Source organism: Neocloeon triangulifer, unplaced genomic scaffold, assembly GCF_031216515.1.
Source record: "Neocloeon triangulifer isolate White Clay Creek 2 clone unplaced genomic scaffold, ASM3121651v1 ptg000012l, whole genome shotgun sequence".
NCBI lineage: Eukaryota > Metazoa > Arthropoda > Insecta > Ephemeroptera > Baetidae > Neocloeon > Neocloeon triangulifer.
In genome coordinates this window covers 8,508,452-8,536,178 of record NW_026775554.1, presented here as the reverse complement: position 1 = coordinate 8,536,178, position 27,727 = coordinate 8,508,452, and the positions used below count along the sequence as shown (strand labels likewise).

Genomic DNA, 27,727 nt, shown 5'->3' with positions numbered 1-27,727 from the left:
ATTTCCCTTCCGCCTTCCGCCGGCGCAAACCGAATTCATTCCACACCAATCCACAAACAGAACAAAAATTCCGACAACAAAAACAGCGCAGGGGATGAAAAAAAGAAAAGAAAGAAAGCGTGCAGTCGCTAATAATGCAATTTCGGTCTGTCTCTCTCTCTCTCGTTGTGCGCCTTTGGTAATGACGTTAACTCCGCACTGCCACTTTAATATAATAAACAAAATTATACCGGAATCTTATTTCACAGGCGTGCTATTTTTTCCCCTTTGTCTCCGTCCATTTGCATGTCGCTCGGCCCGTTTCAATTAGTCTCTCTCGTAATGTGATTTCAACCCTGCGCCTCGCACTGACCGCTTCCTTAATTCTTTTCAGCGGGAGAGAGACGCGCCTACTTTTTTTACGAGTTTAAAGCGGCCGTCAAAAAGTTTCTTCATCGCCGCGAATAAAAACAAACAAGAAGTACATTTAAGGATTAATGCTGTCGGCCAAAGAAAGTTCTCTCTTCTCGCTTTACTGCGGCTGACGTAAAAAATTATTTCTCCGTATCATTTTTTATTTACGACTGCGAATTTCCCCGCACAAATTGCACCTCCTGAAAATTTAATTTCAAATTAAGACAAAATAACTCCAAAATGTCGTGAGAAACTTGATTTTTCTTTTTACTATTATTCTGTTTATTTTTTAAAATGATCAATACGGCGATTGAAAATAAGAAAAATTACTTAAACATTCTCAATTTACTGAATAACAATTATTATTTCATTAAAAATTTTTGGAAAACTGTGTTGTTGAAAACTCATAAGTTCATACATTGAAATGAATTTTTTTTTTAAAACACGAGTTTTTCAAACAAATTTTCAATTGGACCAATAAAATAACTTGCTATTTTTTTGCGTTTACTATTTTTGCTGCTCTCTTTTTTTGCCAAAGACGAGCTGGCCTGTGCGTTGGTACGGGGCAACTCGAAAATAACGAGGCTCACTTGAAACGCTCAGTCTCGTAACCTCTTTTCTACATCTCTGTGTCTGTGCAATCTCTCTTCATATACAAAAATTGAATAGGTAACTTGTTATCTGGCCTGTTGCTACACATACGCAAGGGACGATGGTCATTGTAGGGCCACTTGCATGCACAATAACAGCGTCGTTATGGAGCGAGAGCCGCTCCTCTCACTAATGGGCTATCGTCGTGGAAACAGACAGAGAGCAATATGTATTTATCTGCCCTCTGACATTTTTATGCTCTGCCTCGTTTTTCGCCAAACTCGCGACTTGTTTGTGACTTTATATCTAGTTTTTTCGCCAAAATATTCAGCAATGTGCTCAATTCCTGCTTATATGTGCAAAATAATCCTTTATTGCAAAGCCTAATTAATTCAATTTAAATATCAAAAATGAAAGTTGCGCAAAATTAGGGCTAGGTAAATTATTTATTAGTAAAATTTTTTCTGAGAATTTTTTAACTTTAAACATTATGTATAAAATTATTAAGTTTCAGAGTCCATTTTAATTAGCGCCTAATGAATGATTTCTGCTATACTTTGTTCGAATCTCAATTTCAGATAAAATCATAAAATTGTTATAGTAAATAGTAAATTGTAAACGAAAATTCAACAAAAATAACTATGTATTTTGGGCAGAAAATTAAAAAAAAATGACGGCTTTTTATACGTTGTGCTATTAGAAATAAAAGGTTGCTTTTAAACCAAATGAGTCTCTTAATTTTTTTGAAACGTAGTTTGTTTCTATTACTGAGTTAATTGAATAAAATTAGCTTAACTGCAATAGTATAGTTTATAGCAAAATTTTCTGACTGCCATCATAAAGTTTTTTTTACACAAGTAAATAATTGACACGATTGACACAAGCATATGTCAAACTTTAATCAAATAATGAATAAACGTTAAGAAAAATTTGATCTCATTTTGAAGGAGGGATATAGAATTTTTTTGCCTGCCATTCCCCTGTTGGTTTTTGTTTCACCGAGTGGCCAATTGTTTGAAAAATGTTTGCGAGGGAGAGGCAAGCGTTTGGAAAAGCGGCTCAAAGTGGCTCGTCGTTTCGGCAATTATCACGCCGTCGAGAGAAATTTCGTTTTGGCAAAGAGAGCTGAATGGGTCTTTATATTTGGCTCGATGTCTGACGAATAAGGAAGTCCCTCCTCGCCGCACATTAATTTCCCCCTGAAGGTGCGTGCATTGATGAATGGGGAGTAGCAAAAGTACCATTACGAAAATCAGCATCACAATGCTTTCTGTAGAATGACGGTGATTACGAAAATTGCGTGCTTCCCCCCCCCCCCACCCCCTCCTCTCACACACACATACAAAACAGTACTTACTTAGCGCCCGACGATGGCGAAGGGCTTTCTAAAAAATTAACATTTTCGCGTTGCCCCTCCACTCGGTGCCCAAGAAAAATGCCTCCATTTTAATTTTAGCACATTTATACAGATTAAAAATTGTTGTGGCAAAGTTTCCCCTCCCTCCCATTGTCTTCCGCCGAGGACTCGAGTTACATCGGAAGTTGTACAAGTGCTTTTCTCTCTCTCTCTCTTGCATTACACATTGTTGTGCGCCCTGCGCGCGTGCTTTGCATACACCCTAGGGCCTCCTTTTTTGCCGGCCCGAGATGAAAACTGCTGCTTTCGCCTCAGTCTCAGATTTAAACGACGCAGATTGAATTAATTAAGCGTTATTATCGCACCCTTTGAGAATAGACCGCAACCAGAGAACTACTTCTCCTCCTCAGGCTAATCATTAGATGACGATTTTATACGACTTTAATGTTGTCCAGAGGAGAGAAGAAAATAAACCTAAATGGAAGTCATTCATGCTTTTACGGAAACAGATTTAATTTTTAATGAATGTTTCAGCAAAATTACTGCAATTTTTTTACAGATGATTGATAAAGACTTAATGTTTTTATACAGGCATAATTTTGATTAAATTAACACAAATGTATGATGTATAAAAATCGATTAACATATTTATTAATTGTTCTAAAACATGATTGGGTCATATCTTGGAGTGAATTAATTCCAATTCAATTTCGCACTATAGGGAGAATAATTTTAATAATTACACTGTGGATAAATCGAGTTAAATAAATATTTGTTACGGTTAATTAGACTCATACTTGATCATATCTATACAGAATTAATTGAAAGGAAAAAAAATCCATGAAAAAATTGTAAGAATTACAATGTTGCGAAAGTTGCAACTTTTGATTGCAGTCGACAGTTATGCAACTAGCGGGGCAGTCATGATGGGCAGTTTGCCTAATATCAAGATCTACAGGCGGGATCATAGCAAGCTTTTTATTTTATCCGGGTTGTTCATTTTGCTTTTCCGCTTAACATCTATCTATCTGTGAAAAATTGTTGGTTCTGAAATTTTCAAAGCTCAGAAAAGTTTTTAATGAGCCTGCAGATGTAAAGCTCAAATATATTTATTATATTTTGCATTAATAAATTCATCAAAAGAAGATAGTTTCTTGGAAATTTTATTTCGGATGGCTCGGATTGCTTCTCAAGACTAAATTATACTCGTCCTAATGTTTGACTATTCAAATTTGCCCTTATTAACATTCATTTTTTCCAAATTCCAAAAAGAAAATGAAATAAACTTGAAAATTTTGAACTATTAACCTTTGAAAGAACTGTATAAAATGTAAGAGTTTTATTTATTTGCTTAATTTTTCTTTTTCTTAGCAAAGATTGAATTAGAAAGGAAATTGAATTTTTTGAATAAATGACAAATTTACAACGAAATTTTCTCTTGAAAAATCGACGATTGTTTAAATTTTTACTCCAAAATATCTCAGATAAAAATGTTGATTTTGGATCGGAAGGCCGGATGTTGAGGTGGTCCCGCGACACGCAGAAGTAACGAACTCGCGCGCACAATGGTAGCTTCTCGGATTTCGAGTTTGCGGCGGTTGTAATTACTGCAAAAAATCGCGCATTAGAAAATTAAAACCCATTCCTTTTATTAAAACGCGCTCGCTCCGTCGTGCAGCCGAAACGGAGTTTTCGCGCGTGTTTTATTGATCTCGGTTTGGTATAGCCAAGGCCAAAGGAGTGAGTATGAGTGAATGTGTGTGTGGTGCAGGCGGGCGGGCGAGCGAGCGACTTTGCATAAAATGATTGAGGCTTGGGCAGCGGTCCAGACCGGATTAGCAGTCGTGCTGTGACGAATACATGACAAAAAACAATACTGCCGCATTATCCTATTTACTCAGTCGGCGGCTCGGCGGGCCTTCAACCCAAATGTAATAAGTACGCTTTCGTTATTCCGCCGCCGCCGCAACCGCCACTGGATTTTCATATCTGGCTCTCTTTCAGCCACTTTTCAATTCGACTCGCAACTAATGTAAACCAAAGAGCTACACTGCGGAAACGGAGTGAATTTCAAATGGGCGAAAACGATTTGAATGCTTTCAAGAGATAAGGGATGAATAAAATTGCATTAAACTGCGCGGGTGTGGTTTAGAAATTTTATTGGAGATTCTCTGTTTATTCCATGGAATATAAGTTAATTAATTTTAAAGAATTATTTATAATTTGTAAAGCTATAAAATACAACATATTTCAAGTCATTGAACCTTTTTTTATTTTAAAGCTTATTTTTATATTTAATTTTGCATTTATATTACTGGGAAAAATCCCACAAAAGAGCCACAATAACTCAAATATTAATTATTTTCATTTTACATATTATACAAATCATCATTTTCACTTTCTTTGGCACGAATCACGATTTTTAACTTTAACCTTTTACTCTCTCTAGAATTTCTTGTATTGGAAAAAATAGTATGGTATTGTAATAAAACTTTCAACGTCTTTTAGCTTTTTATGATTTTGTTTCCTCAGAGGCGTTCGACCGCTAGAGCAAGAAAATGAAGCATTATTTAATGTCATGTTCTTAAAATTAAGCATTTTGAGGCCAAAACTTGCCCAATTTAGCACACACCTGATGACTTATTTTATATAATTCCTATTTTTATTGGTTTCCTTATACCTCAGTATGAAGACAAGTAATTTCTTTGAATCTAAGAAATGTCCTCAAAACTCGGTGCAAAATTAAGCTTAGTAAGAAATTTTTCGTGTAACGGCCGAAATTATCACCTGTGCTACCGCGCGCGTTTCCTCTTGTCGCTAATGAAGAGCAATTATAAGTTATACGCATAGCAGAAACTTATTCCGGGTTCGCACACCAGCACCACCCCTTTCATTCAAATTGCCAATTTGTGTTATGAAGTTAGTTGCTGCTGCAGTAGGTTTCTCTCTCTCTCTCTCTCTCTCTCTCTCTCTCTCTCTCTCTCTCTCTCTCTCTCTCTCTCTCTCTCTCTCTCTCTCTCTCTCTCTCTCTCTCTCTCTCTCTCTCTCTCTCTCTTTTGTGCGCGTCTCTTTCCTCTCCTAAAAAGAGATTCCTGTGCGTGAAAAGAGGGGGCGCACGTTCGTCAACCTTTCATTAAATCGCTGCTCATTAATTATCCCGATTCTCTCTTTATGCACTTAGCCGACCAGCGAGAGGAAGGGTTGCTTTGAAGCCGCTGTTAAAAATGCAAAGAAAGATAATCCCGGCTAATGGGTGTCTTACGCCCAATAAATCTTGAACGAGGCCCGCAATTAAAACGGGCCTAAGCTAATGTATAAGAGACTGCGCTTTTAATTCAAAATTTTAAATGCAGAACACTCAAAATGCTCCATAGGGGAAGAGCAAGAGTTGAGTTGCAGATTAAATTTAGTCCCTAAACTTAGTCAGAGCGTATTAAATGTTCTGTAATTGATGAAGATTAATTAAAAGGAATGTTGCAAGTAAAAATAAAAAATACTAAATTCAAAATTTTGTTAAATATTATATTTAAAATTAAGATATTTTATAACTTTTTAATTTTTAAATAAAAAATTTATATCATGTACCGAAGTTCTATGCAGAAACATTCATAATTGAAAGTATAATTTTTTTGTTATTATTAATTGTACTGTGGGGTGTGGGCATAAAAAATTGAAAATTGGAAAAAACAATTAGTAATAACCTAATGTAATTAAATTACAAGAATTTGAATCTCGGCAAAATTATATACATATCAGGGATCTGAATAACATGGATTTTTTAATGTTTCTTAGTCTTACGTTTTAATTTTAAGTAACAGAAATAAATTACCAGTCAATATTCCAATTAGAGCCTCTTTTAATTGAAAACTATTGCCGGAGTAGCATTTTAAACATTAAAAAATAAGAAACTTTTCACCGCATCTTAAAAAAAAAAAATGAAAAAAATCTGATGTTTTCCGCCGCGTGTATGGTACGTTAATTAAATTTCGCGATACACAGAGAGAGGAAAATATTTCAAACAAGGGAGGTAATTATTCAAAAGTTTGAGTGGCTGGCTGTTTGTGTAAACGCCGAGCTAATTAGCAGGCAAAAGTACGACGGGGCCGCACCGCAGAGAGTATAAAAAGCGCTCACAAGTAGTTTATAAATATTGATTTTGCGGCGCGCGGCCTTTGTCTAATTAAAAGTGCCAGGTCGCCGCGCCACCCCGCCCTCCCCCCGCAAACAAACTACCCTGAGATTCCATACGGGTGTGTTGCTCGCTCGCGCAAACACACAATGCGCTCCCTCGTTATTGGCCTTGATTGTGCTGCAATTAGCGCCACACACTTTCTCTCTCCTTCGGCGAACGAGTTGCATGCCTCGACGCTCATCAAACTCAATTTGCGCATCACCCTCACCCACCCACCACCACTCGCCAATGCACACACACGGTCTGTCCGAATGGAAGAGAAGCACCGAAAGATGAGTCAGTTCTTACATTTTTGTCTGTCAACAAAAAAAATTAATAAAAAGCAGTTTTTAAATTAAATCAGAATTTTTCGTGTCTGCAAGCTTTTTATTTATTTATAATTAATAAATAAATTAATAATAAATAAAAAAATTTTATTTAAAAAAATAAATTACGCATCAAAATTTTTGGTAACGTTAAATATTACAATCTTAGTTTTGTTTACTTTTTAGTTTTTTTTATATTTATAATATAAAAAAACACCATCATTATGAAGCAAACGAGAAAAATCTTTAACTTCTTGGCAATGCCGGAGATTTTTCTTTCATAAAAATATCAGAGAGGAAAAAATTTTTATGTAGCAATCCTTACATTCATGGAAATGAAGTGATCACGCTCAATTTGTTAGCATGATAAGAGGCTGTATAATATTGGACCGATTTGATGATTTTTTTTAACCCCTGGTGCCTCTGGCTGAAATTTTGGTGCTCCAATTAGCGAGAAACAAAAAGAGCACAGATCACGCACTTCACATCTACATTATTTTTTGCTCGCAATGTGCGTTTTTGCCTTTTCGGCAGCGACGTGTGTCTCGCTCCCTCCGCAGCTGCGGAGAGTGGAGAGGGTGGCGCCTCATCTCGTGTTTCGAACCTGTCCCGCGGAGCTCCTTTAATTAACAGAAAGTGGTTCATTAGTGCTTATTCATTAAAGCAGAGAGTAATTAGGGAACTCTAATGAATGCTGTAATAATCTAACAGCGAGCGAGTGCTGCGCGCCTCATCTCTCTGCTGCTTTTTGCATCTCTGTCTGTTTCCACCCTCCCAACCGCCCACCTTGTTCTTCAATTAAACACATTTTGGCTAACGCCGATTTTATTTTTGCTTTGTCGCTGCACGAGAGACATGCTGATTTATATGCCGGCGATTGCTTGCGAATCCCATTTTGATTAAAATGGACGGAATCTTTTTAATCTTGGAAGTTGTGAAATTCTTGCTAGTATATGGTGGTGCCTTTTCGTCCAACAATTCCTTATTCTCAATAAAATTTTTTTTCAAAAATCGAATGTAATTAATGTGATAGTAGCGATTGGATGAATAATATTGCTTTTTTGGCGTTTTTTTTTACATCACACTCATCACAGGTAAAAAGAAAAAAGTGTAAACACATGTTAATTTTAAAAAAAAATCATTGCTTTTTTACTGTGAACCAATGATTAAATGTCAAATCAAATTCATTTCATTTCAATTCATTTCATTTATTCTCTCGCAACAAGTCATCAGAAAAGAAAAGTCACATTGGGAAAGAATTGGCAGCCAGCTCTAGTAAACAACTTACTAAAACTCATAGGCCCAATTAGGAAGCAAAAGTGTTTCCAAATTAAACCTACTCGCCGAGCTGTAGCCGTAAACGGGAAAAAATTTATCAAAGGGTCACATATTCTTTACATGCAATTTTAAACTGAGGAACCGTACAATTTTTTAACGCAGAAGGCAGCAAGGCAGGGAATTCCACTGATCCGCGATTCGGAAAGAAAAACTTTGTCGACCGAGCTCTGTGCGCACTTTTGGGAGAATTAAACGGTGCTCGCCGCCACTATTTCTCATCACTCGGCCGGTGGTGATTCTCGCCTTTGCGTCCATGTCAGTCTCGCCACTGGTGCATTTCTTGAAAATCATCAAGTCATTAAACTTAAGCTGCTGCTGCACCGACAGCAACCCGTGTTCGGCCGCGTCAGGGATGTGCCGCCCGTACACAAACCTGAGGGCTCTTTTTTGCACGCGCTGGAATTTGTTGATGTTAATATCGATGGAGGGGTGCCACGCGGGGGTGCATTTAAAGTTTAAACTCTGAATGAATTTAAATTTCAGCATTTTTCAAATGCTGGACGGAAGTAAAATGTTGAAAAATAGAATTGCAGTTATTCAATGAAAAGTGTTTATTGCTTGTGGTTTTCCGTGTTTACCAAGTTGAAACTGATTATGTAGCCAAATATCAGTAGATTTAAAAAAGTATTACAGTACAAGGCATTGCGATGGGCGACGCCAGGCAGCCTATGAGGCCCCATCAGGCCTCCGCAGGATCTGAGGCTGATACATCGCGAATTCAACGCTCTGGGACTAGAAATGCCAAACAAAGACGCCGCTGCTCACTGGCGCTTATGTGGACATCCTTTGGACTTGTTACCCTTATCTACATGTGTTGCACCGGATTGAATTTCTACGCGACAATGAACAATGTGACCAAATTATTTTTGTTTTATTTGGCTTGCATTGCAAACAAATTTGAATCTGTGAGGGTTAAAAAATAATCTTTTTCAGTGCAACCAGAGCAAAGAAAAATCAATTGATCTGCAAATTTTTCCCTTAAAAAGCAAGATCAAGGACATGGCAGAAAAATCGTACAAGCGTCACCAACAGGTTTGTAATGTTTTTGTAGCTTCTTATGCGTCATAATTTTATTAATTCGTTTTCAGTTTTTTAATTGCTTACTTACAACGAAGTGTGACCCTGAATTGTTTTGTAAGTCATTTTCAATTATTTGGAGTGTTATAAAATTTTGAGAGTAAAAATAAAAAATACATATGAAGTCGTTTTCAAATTAAAACTTTTTTCAATTTGCTCTTCAAAATTCAGGTCATGAAAATTCAAAAATGCTCTCCAACGGCAAGAAATACTTTTTTTCGGGAAATGCAAATTTCTTGAAGAATATAATACATAGTATTGTAAGTTTTTAGTTTTCAGTATTTTGATTTGTAAAATAATCTCACTTCTTCTCAGGGAGATTGGGCTTACGCAAATAAGTCGTGCGAGGAAAACGGCATGCACCTCGCAACCATTCTTGATCAGAATCATTTGGATGCACTGTGGAATGAATCCAGGGATGTGTTTGGAGTAAGTGGTATGTCTAAAAAAGCATTCAAAATTATAAGATTGTTGCTTCAATGTGAAGTTGACATGATTCATAAAATTTTTCAGTGTTTTGAGCAAAAGTAATAAACTTCTTAAAATTTTTTAGGAAACTGGGGCGTATGGGTTTCGGCAAAATCCTATGGTAAAGGAAAGTATGATATTCGTTGGTTAGACGGTACTCCACTGGAAAAAAATAGTTCACTGTGGAGGGAAAATGCCGCCAAAGAAAACTGCATCAATCTTTCAACCGGAATTTCTGGGCTACAAGGAAGTTTATGTGATAGATCATTTTTTTATTTTATTTGTGATTTCCCTACCGAGTGTTACAAATAACTCAGACAATGCTATACTTTATTCCGCTTAGTTTGCTTTTTTTACATTTTAAATATGTAGAAATTTTTATCTATCTGCATATGGATACTTTTGCTGTATTATGTATGATCAAATTTTATTAAATTATATAAGAAATATTCTTGTTTGACATTTTGTTGTTTTATTTGAAAATATTTTCAATTATGTATATTAATTTATTCCTCCAAAGAGGCACAAAAATTCTTCCATTCTTTCTCAATACTTTCTATTTAAACTAAATCATATCATATTGAGTATAAATATTTACTTTAAAATTAATATATAATGTTGATTATTTTAATTTGTGATATTAGCAAATGAATACAAACAATTAAGAATTAAGGCTACATAAAAGCCATTTTTTCAGGTAAAAAATAACTCGATGAGGCTCGTTTCTTCCTTTCTCGAATTTTCGTTCTTAATCACATCTGACTTTGCCACGCGAAACCGAATTTCGCGAGGTGGCTGTGGGACCGCAGATTCATCATGAAATTAATGCAGAGCGCGCGAGACGCCCGTCATTAAGCTGATTGGCCGCCAAGAGGGCCAAGTTTCTCAGTATAATTTTGCGAGTGCTCCGTATACACACGTGCAATCCTCATAATGCACCACTGAGAGGCTCCGAGCAAGCTCTCTTCCATTTCTGAACTCGAAAATTGACTTTTTATCCTTTGACGAGGACGAGGAAGTAGAAACACAGGTAAGTGGACTGTGTAGATGGGAATCGAATGTAAACGCACGTTTGACATGTTTGTTCAATCAAATTAATTGACCAAAAGTTTGCTTGTTTTTTTTTTTTTATGAATATCATATCTCTAAAAATATTCCAAAGGAAATAGTTCTACTAAAAAATCTTGATTTGAAAAACTTATCACAGGAAATATAACAAGGAAATAAAATAATCACAGTATGGCGATTTCTAAGAAATAATAATGTAAAATAATTTTAATTATAACTTATATTTTCTTTGATGAGGAAACATTTATTTTCAGTTCTACTTTTATATATCAAAATTAGATTTTTTTTTTAGAGAAGAAATAGTTGCTTTTTATTTAGGTACTCCTTGTTTTATTTGATTCGTAATGTTAAACTTTACAACCCAGCGTTAATTGTAAGGAATTTTTCCAACAAATTGAGTATTAAAATGAAAATACATCGACGATTTTGCTTTAAACTGAAATTGTGGGACGTCTCGCATTTAGTTTTGAGCCGTTGAGGAAACAAAGCAAATCAAGCCCCTGAGGGCCACACGACCGTTTAAAAAGCTAATTATTTCGCGAGTAATGCGCTCGCGCGAGGACGTTAAAGGGCTTTCTTCTTTTCTTTTGCTCGCGCATAAAGCGGCGGCGAGAGGGCTTTGATATTATTAGTGCTGCTGGCGGGGTGGGTGGGCGGGTGGGTGGCGAGAGGGCGAGTTAATTAATTGATAAAAGCAGGCAGCCCTCTGTGACACAAATGAAGTCTGGTGGGATTTTCATGAGACTAATTAATAAACTAAATAATTAATTATTGTTTCTTCCGAGCTGTGCGCGCGCGAGAGAGAGAGAGAGCGCGAGTGGTTCAAACTTCTAATTATTGCAGTCTCTCTCTCTCCTCTCTTCTCCTCTCTCTCTCTCTCTCTCTCTCTCTCTCTCTCTCTCTCTCTCTCTCTCTCTCTCTCTCTCTCTCTCTCTCTCTCTCTCTCTCTCTCTCTCTCTCTGCTTAGCACATAATGATATGTACATAGAGAGAGAGAGAGAAGCCGTATGTGAGTTGGGTAGCTAATTCATTAGAATATTATGTTGACTCAGCGCTATACAATACGCCCGGCCGTATCACAGTGTTTCAATTAATTTGCTAATTAAATTGCCATCAGCCGCAGAAGCACCAGCCAAAGCAGCCGCCGGATCAGCTTTTGCCGCCATTTTTCCCAATTGACTCGCCCTGTACACACACACAGCCCCCAAATTAATTTCCCGTTATGGATTTAGCACTTGCACGTTGGTGGCTTATTGCGCCGCCAGAGAGAGGTATTGCGGATTTAATGGATTTATACCTCTGCGGCTTTGGCTTTACTTCAGTTTTCAACATTTTCTCCCAGCTTTAGTTTGAATTCAAATGATTCAAACGATTTATGGTGATTTTTCAAGATATAACAATTTAATCATCTCCAGCTTTTGTGTTTGTGAATTTCTGATTTACACACAATTTTTACTTGCTGGATGAATAAGCATTAAATTTTCTAAAACAGTCTGAAAAAAAGAAAGCTAACAATAAAAGCGCATTGATTCCAGATCCAGATATTGACTGGAGCAGATCTATTGATAATGATATAAAATGTTGAAATTTAGACCATATAATTATATTTCAATGTACAATTGTTTAAAAATTATAATTTTCAATTCCCAATTTAGTTGCTCAATTTGGGAAACAATTACATTTTATTTTCATTGATAGGGCATTTGTATAGGGCAATAATTACCTTGTAGGAAATTCAATAGCTTCCATATAATTATTTCATATTATCATCCAGATTTTCTCTTAATTTTTATAGATTTTGTTGCCAATTTTTATTTTGCTTTATAGGCTTGCTAAATTTATTAAATCGAACAAATATTTTGTATAGTCACCTGATTTGATAAATTTATTTCCTGTTTTCCTCAAGAATACCAGGATTTTCTTGCTTATTGCGGATAGGAAAATGTTGTTTTTTACTACTTCAGGGAATTTTTGTTTTTAATCACATAACTTGATTTATTACAATACAATTTAGAAAATCCCAAACAAACAGAATTTTCCTGCTCGATGTTGATAAGAAATTAAAAGCATCCTTTTTTTTGCCAGCATATCCAACAGCAAATATTTTAACTTTTAAGTAAATTTTGTGGTAAGCTTGATTAAATGATAAAACTTCAGTTTCCTTAAAAAAATACAAAATTGAATTAAAAGAATAATTAAAATTATAATTATATAAAAGTAGCCATCTGATTATATTGTCAGTTTGTAATTGCGAGGAAAAGTGGAAAATACAGTGGTGACGAGAGACTTGCTTGTCTCTTAAGGGTTGAACAAAGTCTCTGCTCTGTTTTGCTGTGCTTGCTGGTATTTATAAGTATATGTCTGGGACGAAATTTAATCCCTTGAGACCCTCAATTAACAGCGCTAGGGAAAATAATTAATTTAATTGCTAGGCGGGTGCAGTGAAATATCAGCGTTTAATTGGCGCCGCTATTTTAATTGAAGATTAAGACGGTTTAGGGCCGCGCGCGTGTTTGTTTGGCTCGCGCCGTTTGAAAAGTTGCTCTCGCTCTCTCTTCCTCTCTCTCTCTCTCTCTCTCTCTCTCTCTCTCTCTCTCTCTCTCTCTCTCTCTCTCTCTCTCTCTCTCTCTCTCTCTCTCTCTCTCTCTCTCTCTCTCTCGCGAGTGGCTTTACATTACGGTGTTTCGAGCCTTTGATCCGGGGCTATTCCGACTGTAATCCGCCTTCAGCCCCCAATTACTGCTAAGTGCTTTTCCACCCCCCGCCCCCGCCGGTCCACCCGCCGCCTCATCTCTCTCGGTACACTTCAGTCAATTTGCTCCACTCTCTTTCACTCCCGCGCATCATTTTTATGTCTTGCGCTACACTTTTATATTTAAGCGACACACACGCATTATATTTCGCCGCCACTAAGCGTGATGGAATTGTTGTTGTACACTTACGGTCTTATGGTGAATTGCAAGACGAACCGATTTAAAAGTACGAATAATGCTCTTCCAACTACAATGGAGTAAATTGAGCACTTTTGTAATTAAATTTGTTTTATAAATGTTTTTAAGATAATGTTCAATAAAATTAAAATTTAATTTAAAATTTTATGCATAATAAATGTTATTTAATACATAAGTTTTACATTAAAAAAATAATTTAACAACTTTACTCATTTAAAAATTTATGTACTGAATGTTATATTTCATATATTTATCAAATAATTTTATTGCTGCATTTTTTTTTATCAATTTGCAATTTTTATTGCAGCAGACAGATATTATTTATACACTCTCCAGTTGAAAAAAAATCACTCACACATCTCCTGGCTACATTCTAAAGCAACAGCTCAATGCTCAATCTGCTAAATTAAAATGAAGGTTATTGTTTCTTTAAAACAAAAAATGCTTAAATTGCTCGGCGAAATAATTGAAAATTGACTTTTTAAATTTGTTAAAATATTGAATTATTGATGTTCATAAATAATTTTTATCATTTTATCATGCATCAAAACTCTTGAAATTTGGAATTCGTTCTAAAATCAGGTTTTCTGGTTTCAGTGAAATAAAATATGTATAAGCTTATAAAAAAAAGAAGAATCGATTTATGTAAATGAATTTACAGAACGACGAGGTTGTTTCTTGCTTATTTTCCATCTTTTCTAAGTTCTTGAAAAGATTAGTGAAACTCTTCTTTTATTATAATAAATTATTTCAAACCACACATTAGAAATAATTTACGTTTTTCTATGAAATATTACTATTTTTGAGAAGTATAAGCTCGACAGATTTGCTTAGTAAAGCAATTTGGGTAGGCCTGCGCGCATGTCCACTTTAGTTGGAAGAGTGAAGCCTGCATGAATTGCGTTTTTATCTCGCTCTCTCTTTTATTGTGCTCTTGCTGCATCATATGTGGGGGTATGTGTATGATGTAGCGTATTAACCGAATGAGTGAGAGAGAGAGAGAGAGGCTCTTTCATTCGCTCTCTCTCCCTGCGCTATCTGCGACAGGTGCACTCAACCTAATTGGGATGCAACTTTAATCGACAGCCGCTCTTTTAGCACGTTTTAGTCACGAGAGCGAGAGGCATGTTTTGTTCCTCCACGCACCACCACTTTGTAATTTGCAACACCAGAGGAGAATTTTCAACAAAACGCCTGCACTACTGCCTCGCGAATTGATTGCTAATCAGACTACAAACGTCGCTTCTCTTCAACTGTATTTTTTCCTGGAGAGGTAGTCTGTTAATTTAATTTTTTGTCTTTTCTAATGCGTTCTAAATTTAAGGTAGCTTTTTTCGTTATTTTTAAAATCCAATGATTAGGTTTGAAAATTTATTTGAATTTTTTTATGGTTCATTATATTAATTTAATATGCAAAAAAGGTGGAAATTGTGAGCCAAAATTGTTTTTGGATGCCAATTAATAATTATACTTTTAAGGAAAAGCGTTTTAGCTTGTTTATCCAGAAGTTTATAATAAAAAAACCTCTGAAAAATCTTACGGTCACAATAGAGGGGAATCCATTTGTGCATCAATAATTAAAAGCACTCGTACACACTCGAATAAAATTAATCACTTTTTATATCTGATTCATTATAAATTAGGCTCTCTAATACTTCATTTTTTTTTCACTTTTAAAAAATGTATTTTGTCTATTGCAAACCTCAGTTAAAGAGAAAATTTCAATTCCTAATTTGAAATCCCTTCGTCTATTTCTGAACTTTTTGTCAACAAGAAAACCGCTCTGTTCATAATAATGGCGCACTTGGTTAATTAGCGTCGCCAATTAGTAGAATTCCCGCGATTTAAAAGTGGTGTGCTTGAGTCTCGGGGCTGCGACGGAGGAGTTATCGAAGTGGGAGGGGGAGGGTGACAATTAATTAGTGCGCCGTCGATAACGCGGCGTGCTCATTAGAGGTCGGCCTGAGAAATGCCTCGGCTCCTCGGGGCGTGTGTGTAGTTATCTCTAACTGAGACTCGCAGAGAGAGACTTCTTCCCTGTGTGTATATGTGCGCGGTGCAAAGAGGCCGCAAATTGGCTCCATAAACGATGGGACACGCGTCCCCAATGGGCGGCACAGCCCTCGATGGTCATTTTCTGCTAATCATGGATGCACGCACAAATTGGAGGAGAGGGACCATTCGTTTCGGGATTAAAATATTATGCAGATTTGCAAATAATTTGAAAGAAAAGAAAATGCACATTTTGTACAAAAAAAGATAAATTTAGGAAGTTTTTCTATTAAATTCATTTTCATTAAACAATCAATGACAAAGAGGAACTTCACCTGTATAAGAAGGGAAAAGTTGATAATTTTAAAAATATTTTAACTGGTATTAAATTAAATTATGAAATGAGTTCACTTAGCTGTGTTGCGTTGAACTATTTAAAAGATATAAATCTTCCTTCCGTGAGGTTTTTTGAATCGTTTATTGATTTGTGGAGAAAATGGTAGAAATAACGTCCCGCTGTACATGCTTTCCGCTGCTTTTCTTATTGAAAATTAAGCAATTGTGTGTTTTGAGAAAATTCCCATTTAATGGGTTGAAAAATACAGTCAATTATTTTTCTACTTTTTGTTAAATATAATAGAAACAATAAAAAAATGGCTTTAATTTATAAAAATTGGAATTTAATTTTCAACGCAAGTCAAATGCACTCTTTAATTGGCCAAATTATAACTAAATATTTAGAAAAACACCATAATAAATAGGCAATTCATTGATTTTAGTCACAAAAGAGCCATTTCTGTAACCAAATATATTTTAATAGAATATATTCTATTGTTAGCAGAGTTCAATCGTTAGAAATTTAGTTTTCATTCATTTGATAGCTAAAACTCATTTTTTTTTCGAGTCAGATTAACAAATTGAAACAAACATCCTAAAATTGGAAAACCTTTTTAAAATAATAAAGTTTCTTAAGCTTCAAGATTTAATTTGAAGATTTGGTTGAATCAATGCACATGAAATTTTTTCATAATTTTTACAACAGCCCTATCAAATAAAGGGGGATTGTTTTGAAAACATCTATGATTTTCCTATTCTCTTATCAGTCAATTCATTTAAATTTGGTAGAAATTTCTAACCAATTTTCCAATATAGTTTATTAAATTTTTATATCAAATATAATACAAAAAAAATTATTTAAAACAGAACCTTTCATTGCTCTTCAAATTGCTTTAAAAGGAACAAAAAATTATTAAAATTTATACTTTCTCCTCCAATGTGCTATTTTGTGGTTGCATTATAAAGAAGGGTGCATTCGGCATCAGGAAAATGCATTTGCGGGAGGCAAAAAGGATTTAATTTGATTAGCCTGTCTCATAATGGCTAACAAGCTGGCGGGCTTTTGCTTGCGGAGGCCTGCGTGGTGTGTGCGGAAGGGCGGGCGGGACGACAACAAAATGCTGATGATGGGGTCCTCTCGTGAAGCTGAAGAGGGCAGCTTCAAGTAGGCTGCATCCAATTAAAGTCGTACACCACTCGGTCTAATGAGACCCTCGTGTGCAAGACATATCATCATCAGCAGCATCGTTTCTGCCGCTCTGCGTCGTGCACGCACATACATCTACATACGCGCACTCATCCGTGTTTCGCAATTTAATTTCTGCGGAAATACCACTGCCAGTCACTACATAATTTGCCAGTTACCCCAACTAGCTCATTTCGAATAAATAAGGTAAGCTTTCAGGTAACTTTTTATTTCAAAGGCTAAACATTATAAACACAAATCACGTTTGCTGAGTTTCTTATTTTTCTACTTTTGTTGAAAAGTAACTCAACAGGTATAATTAAAAACAAGAATATTAATTGCTAAAAATTTGGTCCAAAAATCTTCCCAAACAAGTCTCACAATAATTCAGAATTTTTAACTTGATATTATTTTATTGTGGAAGAGTTTCGAACTCTACAAGATCTGCGCTGCTGCAACACAAAATTCAATATCTCTGGGAACAACGCATGCTCGGCGTGTACACTTTTCCTCCTTCGGTCTAATCAAGCCCTAAGCTAATTATTTCACGTGAGGAGTCACCGTGCTAACGAGGCTTGATTTGCAGACTGCGCGCCGCAAAAAGGGATCTCGCGTGCAGTCGACGCACGCGAAAAAAAACTATATATGCTCGTGTTCCCTTCCACTCCTCTACATGTGTGTGCGAGTTTATTTATGGGCTCTCGTACTGCGGTTTTTCGCGTAAATCACTCAACATCCAATAATTGATTGTTTGCTTGAGAAACGCTAACTAACATTATTTAGAAAAAATATCATTCTACGCATAATTTTTGGTAGAATAGAAATAACTGATTAATTAAATTAAATTGATCAAATAAAAGGGATGCTGGTAAAAATAATAAAAAAAAAATTAATTCAAATTATTTTACAATTCGTCCGCAGTAACAAACGTGACTAAAAAACAAGTGCACTTTGATAACAGGCACGTAAATGAATTCCCCTTTTCATCAAAACAATAAAATAGGAAAATTATATTTTAATTTTTAATGGGAAACAATGGACATTATAATCTTTTAATTATAGCCGATAAAAAAGGAAACCGCGTAATTACCCTCGTTAATAAATCGGCGATTTTTGCAGGATCGGAACAAATAAAAATAGGAATTAAGCGCAGGTACGTGTGCATTTGTGGCGAGAGGAGGGTCGCTGCCAATTAGGTGCACGTCAAAGGGGCTGGCAAATTACAGAGTGTGGGGATAATTCACAAGCAGAGAGTCGCGGCGGCACCAAAATTCTGTCGACTCGGCGCGATATAAATTGGGGAGCCTCGCACGTAAGTAACCAGAGCAATTTCCATATGGAATCTCAATTCTAATTGCCAATATAGAAAAAGATCCCTTTTCAAACCGAATTAAAAGAAGTCTTTTGCACTTTGATATGAAGTCCGAGTGGAAATGGTCTGTCTGTGTGCATTTGCATTATGTGAACAATGAAATGCACTCCTGTGCACCGCCGCCTTTTGTGCTCTTTTGCCTTTGACTGCTCACCTTGCTGCTGGTGAAATACGAAGGTGCAAAGTTGTTTTTTGCCAAAACAAAAATGGACAGTCTGACAATTTTAAATTATATAATTTTTCCATTACGCGCCAAACTGTTTTGCGACAAGTATCAAACTTTATTCCAAACTTTCATGATTAAAAAAATGAAATTTATTTTAACAAATGTAAAACAACAAAATAAAACTAATATTAAGCATTAATTTTTTTGTGGATATTTTTTTAACAAGGTATAAAGATGCGACAACAAGCCAACTTAAAAAAAAACTGATTTTAAAACAGTTTCAACTTATGTCACATACTCTGCACATAAAAAATCTTATAATTACTACTCCTTTTAACCTTTTAAAATAAGTTAATCTTATTCTGCAAACTTGGTCCCTTGGTCGTCTGCTCTCGATCAATGATTAGTAAAATGTTTCAGTTACTCTAAAATTTTTGTTTAAATAAATATTTTATTTTCAATTCTCTCACGTTTATTCAATACTGTGGACGGCAGAAAAAAACAATTATACATGTAAATGGTAAGAAAAAATTTATACCAAAGTCGCATAAATTGATAATGGAAGAGCTGTTCCAGTGTCATTACAAGAACCGTCTTCGATCTCGCTGTCTTCAGTGGTTTGAGCTGCGGTCATCAAGAAGATCGCAGATATCACCAACGTCAAAAAATTGAGATAAATATTCATTATTGTTCTTCTAGTTGAGGAACGATGATGAGAGATGTTGCTCCGGCCAAGACCTTTAACCCAATAAATTAAAAATAGAGCGCAGACGACTAACTGCGTGACCTGCACTTCTCAGAATTTCCACGCCCAGCAACTTCCGATTATCTTGCCCCTCCAGCTCAAAGATAAAAAGCAGAGTAATTGCGTACAAAAATACAGGGTTTTCAATGACAGAATTATTATTTAATTTCTTCATAATTAACATGGATACAAACTTTAACCAGGTAGAATTTGGTGTATTAATATTAATACTTCTAGTTTCTTCTCCACTATCCGCAGACTCATTGCATGCAGTGGTTGTTATAGCATTTGCAGCCACCTTCAAAAAGAGAGCAGCGAAAAACGTGAAAATGAAACCAGTCTTCAGCTTGCTTAAGTGTGGATCTGTTCTGCTGCAGACCTTTTATTGAAAACTTAATTCTGCCTCTGGACTGGGGCCTAAATACAAGTCACGTGTTGCAAATTTTGCTCGCGCCTAACCAAGAGAGATTCTATTTATCTGCGCACTAGCCTCGCTGCTCTCAACTACATGAAAATAAATTTTTTGAATTATCAAGTTTATTCGAAATTTGAAATGAATTACAATACAAATTTTATCAGGAAACGTATTTATGCTGCTGGGCTTGACGAAAATAAGTATTAACTAAAACCAATTGAAAATATTTTTCAAGATATTTAAAACATGTTTTTTATCTTTGTTTTTAGTTTCTGTGGGTACAGATGATATAAATAATGTTTGAAATGATGATTACGATTAGAGATTTTCTACATCTCTCATGTGACCATTTCACTTTTGACCCCATAGCATGCGACTTTGCCATGCTTGGACGATTTAAACAGCACATTTGTTCCATTTGTTTGTTTTTTTTATATATAAAAATGAAAAAAAAAATTACAAAAAAACGCTTCTTTTCCTGTGATTCAATTGATTTAGTTTAAAAATAAAAAGCAAATTCATGCTAAAATTTCAATTACATTCAAAATTCAAAATAACTAAAACTTGATTACATTTATTTAATATTTCACACACATTATTTAATTAAAATTTAAAAACTATTGATAGATGATAACGATAGGTATTCAAGACGAAGACGCCTGGAAGAAAAAGAATTAAAATAAGAAGCCTTCTCTTCAATATTTATTGTAGACTGCAAATGAAAACAATTAAAAAATACACAAATTATTGTTTAAAAAAAAGGTGCAATTACAATTTTTTGAGCAGTTAAATTGTTTGAATTTCTGCCCTAATTAAATGTCGATTAGGTTTGTTTGACTTTTTTTAAATTTAATTTATTTATATGAATGTGCTAAATTGATGTATAATTACCGGCTATTTTCTCTTCCTCTCATGCACTCATTGAATGATTTGCCTTATTTTTGTTGTCCACTTTTTGAGGTTGAGGTTCTTCTCGAGGTTGTGGTTCTTTGCTTCTAAAACGTTCATGTCGACGTCGAGGCTTGATATGGATATTGAAATTTTATAATTATTTCCAAACTCTATTTTATCACAGCTACCTTTTGAATATTTATAATTATAGAGTATCCACCAGCTGTACTGTCTTGAGGTTCAGTCGTATTCGTCAAACTAGTTTCGCCACAGCTTTCAGCCAAGAGGAGCAAAAACGCAGCAAGAATTGCAAAAATAACAGTAAAAATCTTCATCGTGTTGAAACGACGCTGCTGTCCAAGAAGATCTACTGTTGTTGCAATGTGAATGTTGCTTTTTAGCTCGATTCGCGGCGATGGATACTGAGCGTTCCCCACGTGGCCAAAAAAATTATCTCTCCCGCTAATATTCTGCCCCTCCTGTATCCAAACCACATTATACGTAAATACTGAAATCATCAAATGAAAGGATTAATGTGCTTCCTTTTTTTAAATTTATTTTCACAATATAATTTTTTTAAGAAATAAAATATTGCAAATTATCAGTAATAAATATATTGTTAATTTTGTTTACAAATATTACACATATTAATAATTTTTTAGAGACGAATTTTTGTTCAATAACCAAACAAAAAAACCAAAGCCATAATCTGTTGCAAATTGTTCTTCCTGCGACTGTTTTGTGGAACCTGTGATGGTTAATGAAATTCTGCAATCATTAAATGAATTAAATTTCATAGCAAACAATGAGAAATTTTTATATTTATATTTGTCAATCAAATCCATAACTCCAGCTGCCGTTTGAAGAATTCAAACAATTTGATTCAGTATATATAATTTTTCTAGTATTTTTACAAATATTGAAAGCGAAAACTGCGGCAGTCCGTGTCTGGGGTGTGGGGAAAAAGGAAGGTAAGTCGCGGATGGTGTGCCACAATTTAATTGCGCGCCATGCGGACGATTAGAGAGACGTGTCGTGGCCAAATTGTTGTGTTATTGCCAGCGGAGCGAGCGAGCAAGTCTGCAGGCAGCGCTAGTTGTTAAGGTTTTATCTGGCGGTGGCCCCCGCGCGTCGGCCGGCAGCCCGCAACACCAATCAACGGCGTGCACAGCTCGTTAGTCGCGGATTACACGGGGCCACGTGACGCGAATGGTAAACTTTCTTTGACTTGGCTCAACACACAAATAAACGACACACCAATTTGTCGCCACCACGCGACGACTCAGAATGGATGATTAACGTCGCCGCATTATCATTTATTCTCGAGTTTAATTTCGCAATTATTATTTGGCGCCTTTTGTGCTCTCGCGCGCCTTCATTAAGACTCTCTTCATCTCGCTTCAATTCCAACTTTGGCCTCGCTCGCTCGCTTGCGCGCTTCATCTTGACTCCTAGTTTCGGGGTTCCTAGGTGTTGAAGGTGAGCCATAATCGCGTTGTCTCCGAACTTTGCACGCGAATTTCTGAAGTTTTAACTGCTGCAGTTTTGGGATGAAAATCATCACTGGGTTTCAGTTGATCAATTAAATAAATAATATAATATATTTAAGATGGTTTATCATTTTGTCAACAACTAATCAGCAATGGTTGGATTTCATTTGACGCTGATTTCCGTTCAGTTAGGAAAAAGTAGGTAAATCTCGGATTATTTCTTAATTTGAAGTAAGGGGGTGCCAATTTTTTTTAAAGATGAAATTTTGCTGAATACAAAAAGTCACTTGAGAGGTCAATCGTAAAAAGAAGGAGCGAACAAAGTTTTTAGTTTTTTTAAGTTTTTGATAATTTTTTGGATTTGAATAACTTAAAATAAGAAACTTCAACCAAATAAATGAATAAATTTATCTTTTTTAAATTTACTCTTCTTTATAAACTTTAAACTGACTCTATGTTGGATATTTTTAGATATATCTTTTTAATAAAACAAATAAACTCTATTATTTAGTACAAATCAGATTTCAACTGATCAAGATTTCGGTTTTGAAAGGAGAGACTTAACCCGCTGTTTTAGATTAGATCAAGTTGGAGGAAGAGCAGCTTAGTTTTTGCAGTGCACCGATTTGCTCCACCTTTCTCTCACATTATGTTTTTAATCTTTCATCAAAAGAAGTACCGTTCGTTAAACGACGGGGGGCTTACCTTGGTCGCAGTCCGCCCTCGTCTCGTGTGTAATCACGGCAAGAAAGAAAATCCGCTCGCTCCAGCTCTTTCTGATGTCTGCAGTGTAAACGAGGTGTTAAAAGGAATAAACTAATGGACACTTTATTCCGCAAGAAAAGTGGCACCCTCTGCGTGCTCGGGGTGGAAATTGATGGGCCGCTTTTTGTTTCCGCCTAATCCTCTCACTCGCACTGGTCACTACTTAAGATTTCCGCCGATAAATATACACACACGCAGGAGAGAAAGATGCAGAGATTGGCGGACAGAGAGCTTCTTTGCCCGAGATTAAACTCGCAGTTACTTTCTTTCCGCGTAATTAAGTGCCTCTTATGTCGAGGAAAGAGAGAAAACTGCGCTTTGTTTATTTATCAGATTATTATTTTAAGCGGCTCAACAGCTTGGATTAATTTGCTTGCTTCTTGAAGATGAAAGCGCAAAGATTGAGGATGAGAAAGAAAGAAAGATTGATAGGTGCATAGTAATGTAACCCATCCTGTAGCGTTTCTCAGTTATGGCTAGAATATATTGTTTAAGAGTTTGAAAATTTGCAAAATATTTCCTTTCATGGCATATTTAATTCTGATTCAAAAGCAATATAAAATTAAAGTTAAAATTAAACATGTCTTGAAACTAAAATTTACTTGATCTAGAACCACATCCAACGTTTAGTGGTTTTAAGATACAATAAATATCTTAATTAAGAAATAAAGTTTAAAGGAAAAATAAAAGTAACATTAATTTCATCTAATTCCGTTAAATTAAAATTAAATTTTTAAACAAATCTAAGCCCACAAATTTTTTTATATGGAGAATAAGTTTTTCACAAAAAATGAAACTCTAATTGATTTTAACAATTTTTAAAATGTTAAATCCAGGATCAATTGAGAAAAATGAAATGTTTTATTATATATATAAAAAAATTGGTGGGATCCTGAAATTTTCCAAAAATTTATTGATATCGATTTGATATGCCCCTTGAAAGGTAAGCTCTTGACAGAGTTTGACGGAACAGAATTTTAGCAGCAAATCAGGCCGAGTTAATTTACGTAATTCGAGTCACGCCATTAATTTTTGATCGGACGACCAAAGCAGCGGATGAGATGAGAGGGCACTCGACTGGCTGCTCTCTTCACTCTCTCACAATGTTTTAACAGGGGCAACACGTCACAAAAAGGCAGCATGATTACCTCTGCTACTCTCAGCGCAGCTAAAAGCAACAACTAAGTGCTCCGAGTTAAAGAGAATGACAAATTTCAGCTGATGAGTAGCAAGTCGGCTCCTCACTCTGCAAACACCCACCTAAGCAAGCTTTGTATTTTCTCTTTGTGCCACTTGATACTCACTCGCACACGCACCCACGCCAAATATTTGATTCCCGGGTCATATTTGCATGCTGGCTGCCGCTTAATATTTCATCCGCCAACCCTTCCCTCGCCACTCTTCCACCTTGATTGCCGCCGATCTCCTCAAAGAATAAGAAGCGTCAATGCGAGGAAAGGAAGGAGCAGAGTTAGGCAACCTGCACGACGCTGCTGTCACGCGGAATGCATAGACCCGCCGATCGCAGTTTTCAGTCCGAAAATACAGGAAAAAGTATGAAAACTTTGTAATTAAATTGATTTTTATTCATCAATCTTTTTTTTTAGAAAAATTTCTGCCTTAAAATTTTAATTCCAAGTGATGATATTGACAGTTCCTGCAAAGTGCAATTATATTAGGTTAAAAGTTACTACGTCTCATGGAAGGGTCACCAAAAAAAAAGCTTTGACCAACAAAGTTTTTCCACTTAAAGATTTCAAAATTGTTAAAAAGATTCATCCGACTCCATCTGTTTCGAAGTTACAGTAAATCAACCTTGAAACATTCTTGTATTTGAAAATAATAATAAATATTTTATCTTGTTATTATTTCTGCGTGTTTTAAATCATGTCCGTAAATCAGATCTGCTCTTACAATTAATATGAATTTTGAGGAGGCACGAATCAGAAAAAATTCATATTTTGAGCTTGGAAGTAAATCTAATTTAATATTTGCTAATGAACCTTTGCTACTAGAGTGGATCAAAGGACTTTAATTAGCAGCAGGAATAATGATTTCTTGCAAGAAATCGTCTTACGTTTTTTAATCACGTTTGTTAACGGCGTCACTTAGTCTGGGCGTTTTCGTCGCCGCTCAGCTCCTCCACAATTGAGCAGAAAATTAGGGCTCGTGCTCATTAAGTGAAAAACAAAAGATGAGAGGCAGCGAGACGGCGGAGCTGGCGCAATTAAAAACTAACTGGAGCACGCAAAAAGCAGCAGCAGCGAGCTGAGCAGGCAAACAAAATCATCCGCGCGCGCCGATAATGATAAATGTTCACGCGGCGGCTCGGTCTCAATTAAAATTATCCGTTTCAGCAGTCTCTTTAGTCATTCGTGGGGTTGGAGCGGTGCAGCAGCAGGAGACAGAGAGAGTGGTCCTTTTAACACAGCACTTGCAGGGAGATGCGCACAAATTGCAAACATTCTCAAATTTATAATTTCTTAAATTTATAGATTTTTATTTATTTAATTAATTCATAAATTTATATTACTGGATAATAATATATAATAACAAAAAAATCTTGACCAGACCGTTTTTAATGAGTGGATAAGTTTAATCATTGATTATTTTTGTTTGATAATGGAATATAGAAATGCAGTACAAATTTCTGTTATAATTTGCTAAAAAAGGAATTTTGTATTTAAAACTTTCAATGGCATAAAATTTTGAAATTTACGCTAAATATTTTTTTTTTATTTAAATAACATAATTCGGGTTTGAATCTGTTCCAAAACAAAACATCAACATACATTTTTGATAAGCTAAACCTACCATTTTTTTTCTCTCTTCCATCGACATTTTTGTAAATTGACTGAGAAAAAAAAACTAACATTAATAAAAATAATTACGAAAATTGTGTATTTAAAGAGCCAAAATCAAGCATAAATAGTGAATTTCCCCCCAGATAAGTCATAATTTGGAAAAAAATCGACGTTACACGGAAAACGTGATTTTTTTTAATCAAACCATTTAACCACTAATTATTTTTTTTCTCTTGGCATTAACTCAATTAGACGTGTAGCATTAATTTGTAAAACTTATTATTCATTGTATCAATGGAAACACGCAGCAATTTGGAATATAAATGCGCGCATCTCCGTAAAAGACCTCTGGTCCTTTTTCCTCTCAATTAATTGACTCTGGCGATAATTAAGCAAACGCTGTTAGCTGTTCCCCCACGGCTGGGTTATAACGATGGGCCTGCCTGCTCTCCTCTTTTATTCCACTCGCTCTCTCCCGGTGATGAGGTAATGAACAAGAGACTATATACAAGGCAGCTTTTGTCTGATTAGATGAGGCCTACTGCGCTGCTTAAAACAACACAAAACACACACGTACATACCTGCTCTCGCTCTCTCTATATCTTGCCATATTCATTTGAACATGTGTGGAGGAACGGTCCAGTTTAACGAGAAGCAAATATGCAGTTTGCCGCGCCAACACACAATCTAATTTGATTACGCCGGGGACGCGCGCCCGCCGCCGAAAAAGAGTTATAACGCAATACAAATTCAAATTGCAAGATAGAGAGGAGAGAGAACCTTCCAATTATGATAAATCTCGTTATGCAGGGGGTAAGAATTATATTTTTTTTTTTACGTTTTTTATATAAAGTTCTATAATGCAAATATAGAGTCTATTAACCCCCCCTTAAATTAAATTTACTTACGGGATTATTTTACTTTAAAATTACATAAAAACATAAACAATAGTGTTATTGTTGTTATTTAAATACAAGTCCACAATTGTTACAATCACATTGTTTACACTAAATTATTGAAAAACAATTTGTTTGAAGTAGAAGGAATTGAGTTATTTTTGTTTTAAGACGGCCGTCGTATTAAATTGTATGAAGCATTAAGTTTGCTTAATTTAAAACCAAAGTTTTTGAAGATTAAGTTTCTCGCCGATCTTTCTTGAAATAAAATAATTATATTTTACGTATCCAACGCAGAAATCAATAAAAATAAGGTGACATTTTGAGTCACATTTTTCATCCTCTCTGCTGCGCTTTTTACACATTTTAATTTTAATCTAAATATTTCAATCATATTAAACTACCGATGGACTGGAACTTTTCATTTTGATTTTATATAGATATAAAATATAAGTATAATTATATTTTTCTATCTATCAGTTTAACCATTTTCCCTATAGATTTCCAACTTGAGGGCCCCTTTCATTTTAGAAGAGTTTTTTTCCTTCTTTATTTTTTTAACGCTCTTGTCTCTTTCTCTAATGTAAGCGGATCTACCCTCTGAGATAAAAAGCGTCATTTAGTTTTATCCTCACACACTAGCTGCGGGTCGTCAGCAAAAGTACAAATGCGATCAATCCGTCTGCTGCAATCTTGAGGGTTAACACCAATCCATTAGTCGAGCGAAAACACGTTGAATGGGGGTGGATGGGTCCGTCGGTCGCTCGCTCGCGCGGTGAGCAAATTCATTCATACACTGATATGTCAGGGCGGATTGATCAACAGGGGGCGGAGTCGGGAGACTTGTTCAGCCCCGACGAGGTCCATCGCGATAGAGAGCGACGAGTGCATCAATTGACGAGAGTAGATAGAGATAGAATGTGTCCAAA

At 35.6% G+C, this 27,727-nt stretch overlaps 1 protein-coding gene and 1 long non-coding RNA gene across 3 annotated transcripts; one reads left to right on the top strand and one right to left on the bottom strand.

Moving 5' to 3' along the window:
• The first annotated feature begins 8,777 nt into the window (after positions 1-8,777).
• On the top strand, positions 8,778-10,175 carry LOC132197382 (uncharacterized). 2 transcript variants are annotated; one of them, XM_059620636.1, is made up of 6 exons: positions 8,778-9,027; positions 9,110-9,208; positions 9,265-9,310; positions 9,425-9,513; positions 9,569-9,682; positions 9,807-10,175. In XM_059620636.1, the coding sequence occupies exons 1-6, from the start codon at positions 8,824-8,826 to the stop codon at positions 9,870-9,872; spliced, it is 618 nt and encodes a 205-aa protein (XP_059476619.1). In that variant the 5' UTR covers positions 8,778-8,823; the 3' UTR covers positions 9,873-10,175. The 2 variants fall into 2 exon arrangements, with proteins under 2 accessions (XP_059476619.1, XP_059476618.1); XM_059620635.1 differs by having other exon boundaries at positions 8,781-9,027; positions 9,569-9,689.
• Positions 10,176-20,499: 10,324 nt separating this feature from the next.
• LOC132196898 (uncharacterized) lies at positions 20,500-21,259 on the bottom strand. Its single transcript, XR_009441801.1, has 3 exons — positions 21,032-21,259; positions 20,844-20,973; positions 20,500-20,611 (listed from the first exon to the last, which is right to left on the bottom strand). It is a non-coding gene; the product is annotated as an uncharacterized LOC132196898 (long non-coding RNA).
• Positions 21,260-27,727: the final 6,468 nt, after the last annotated feature.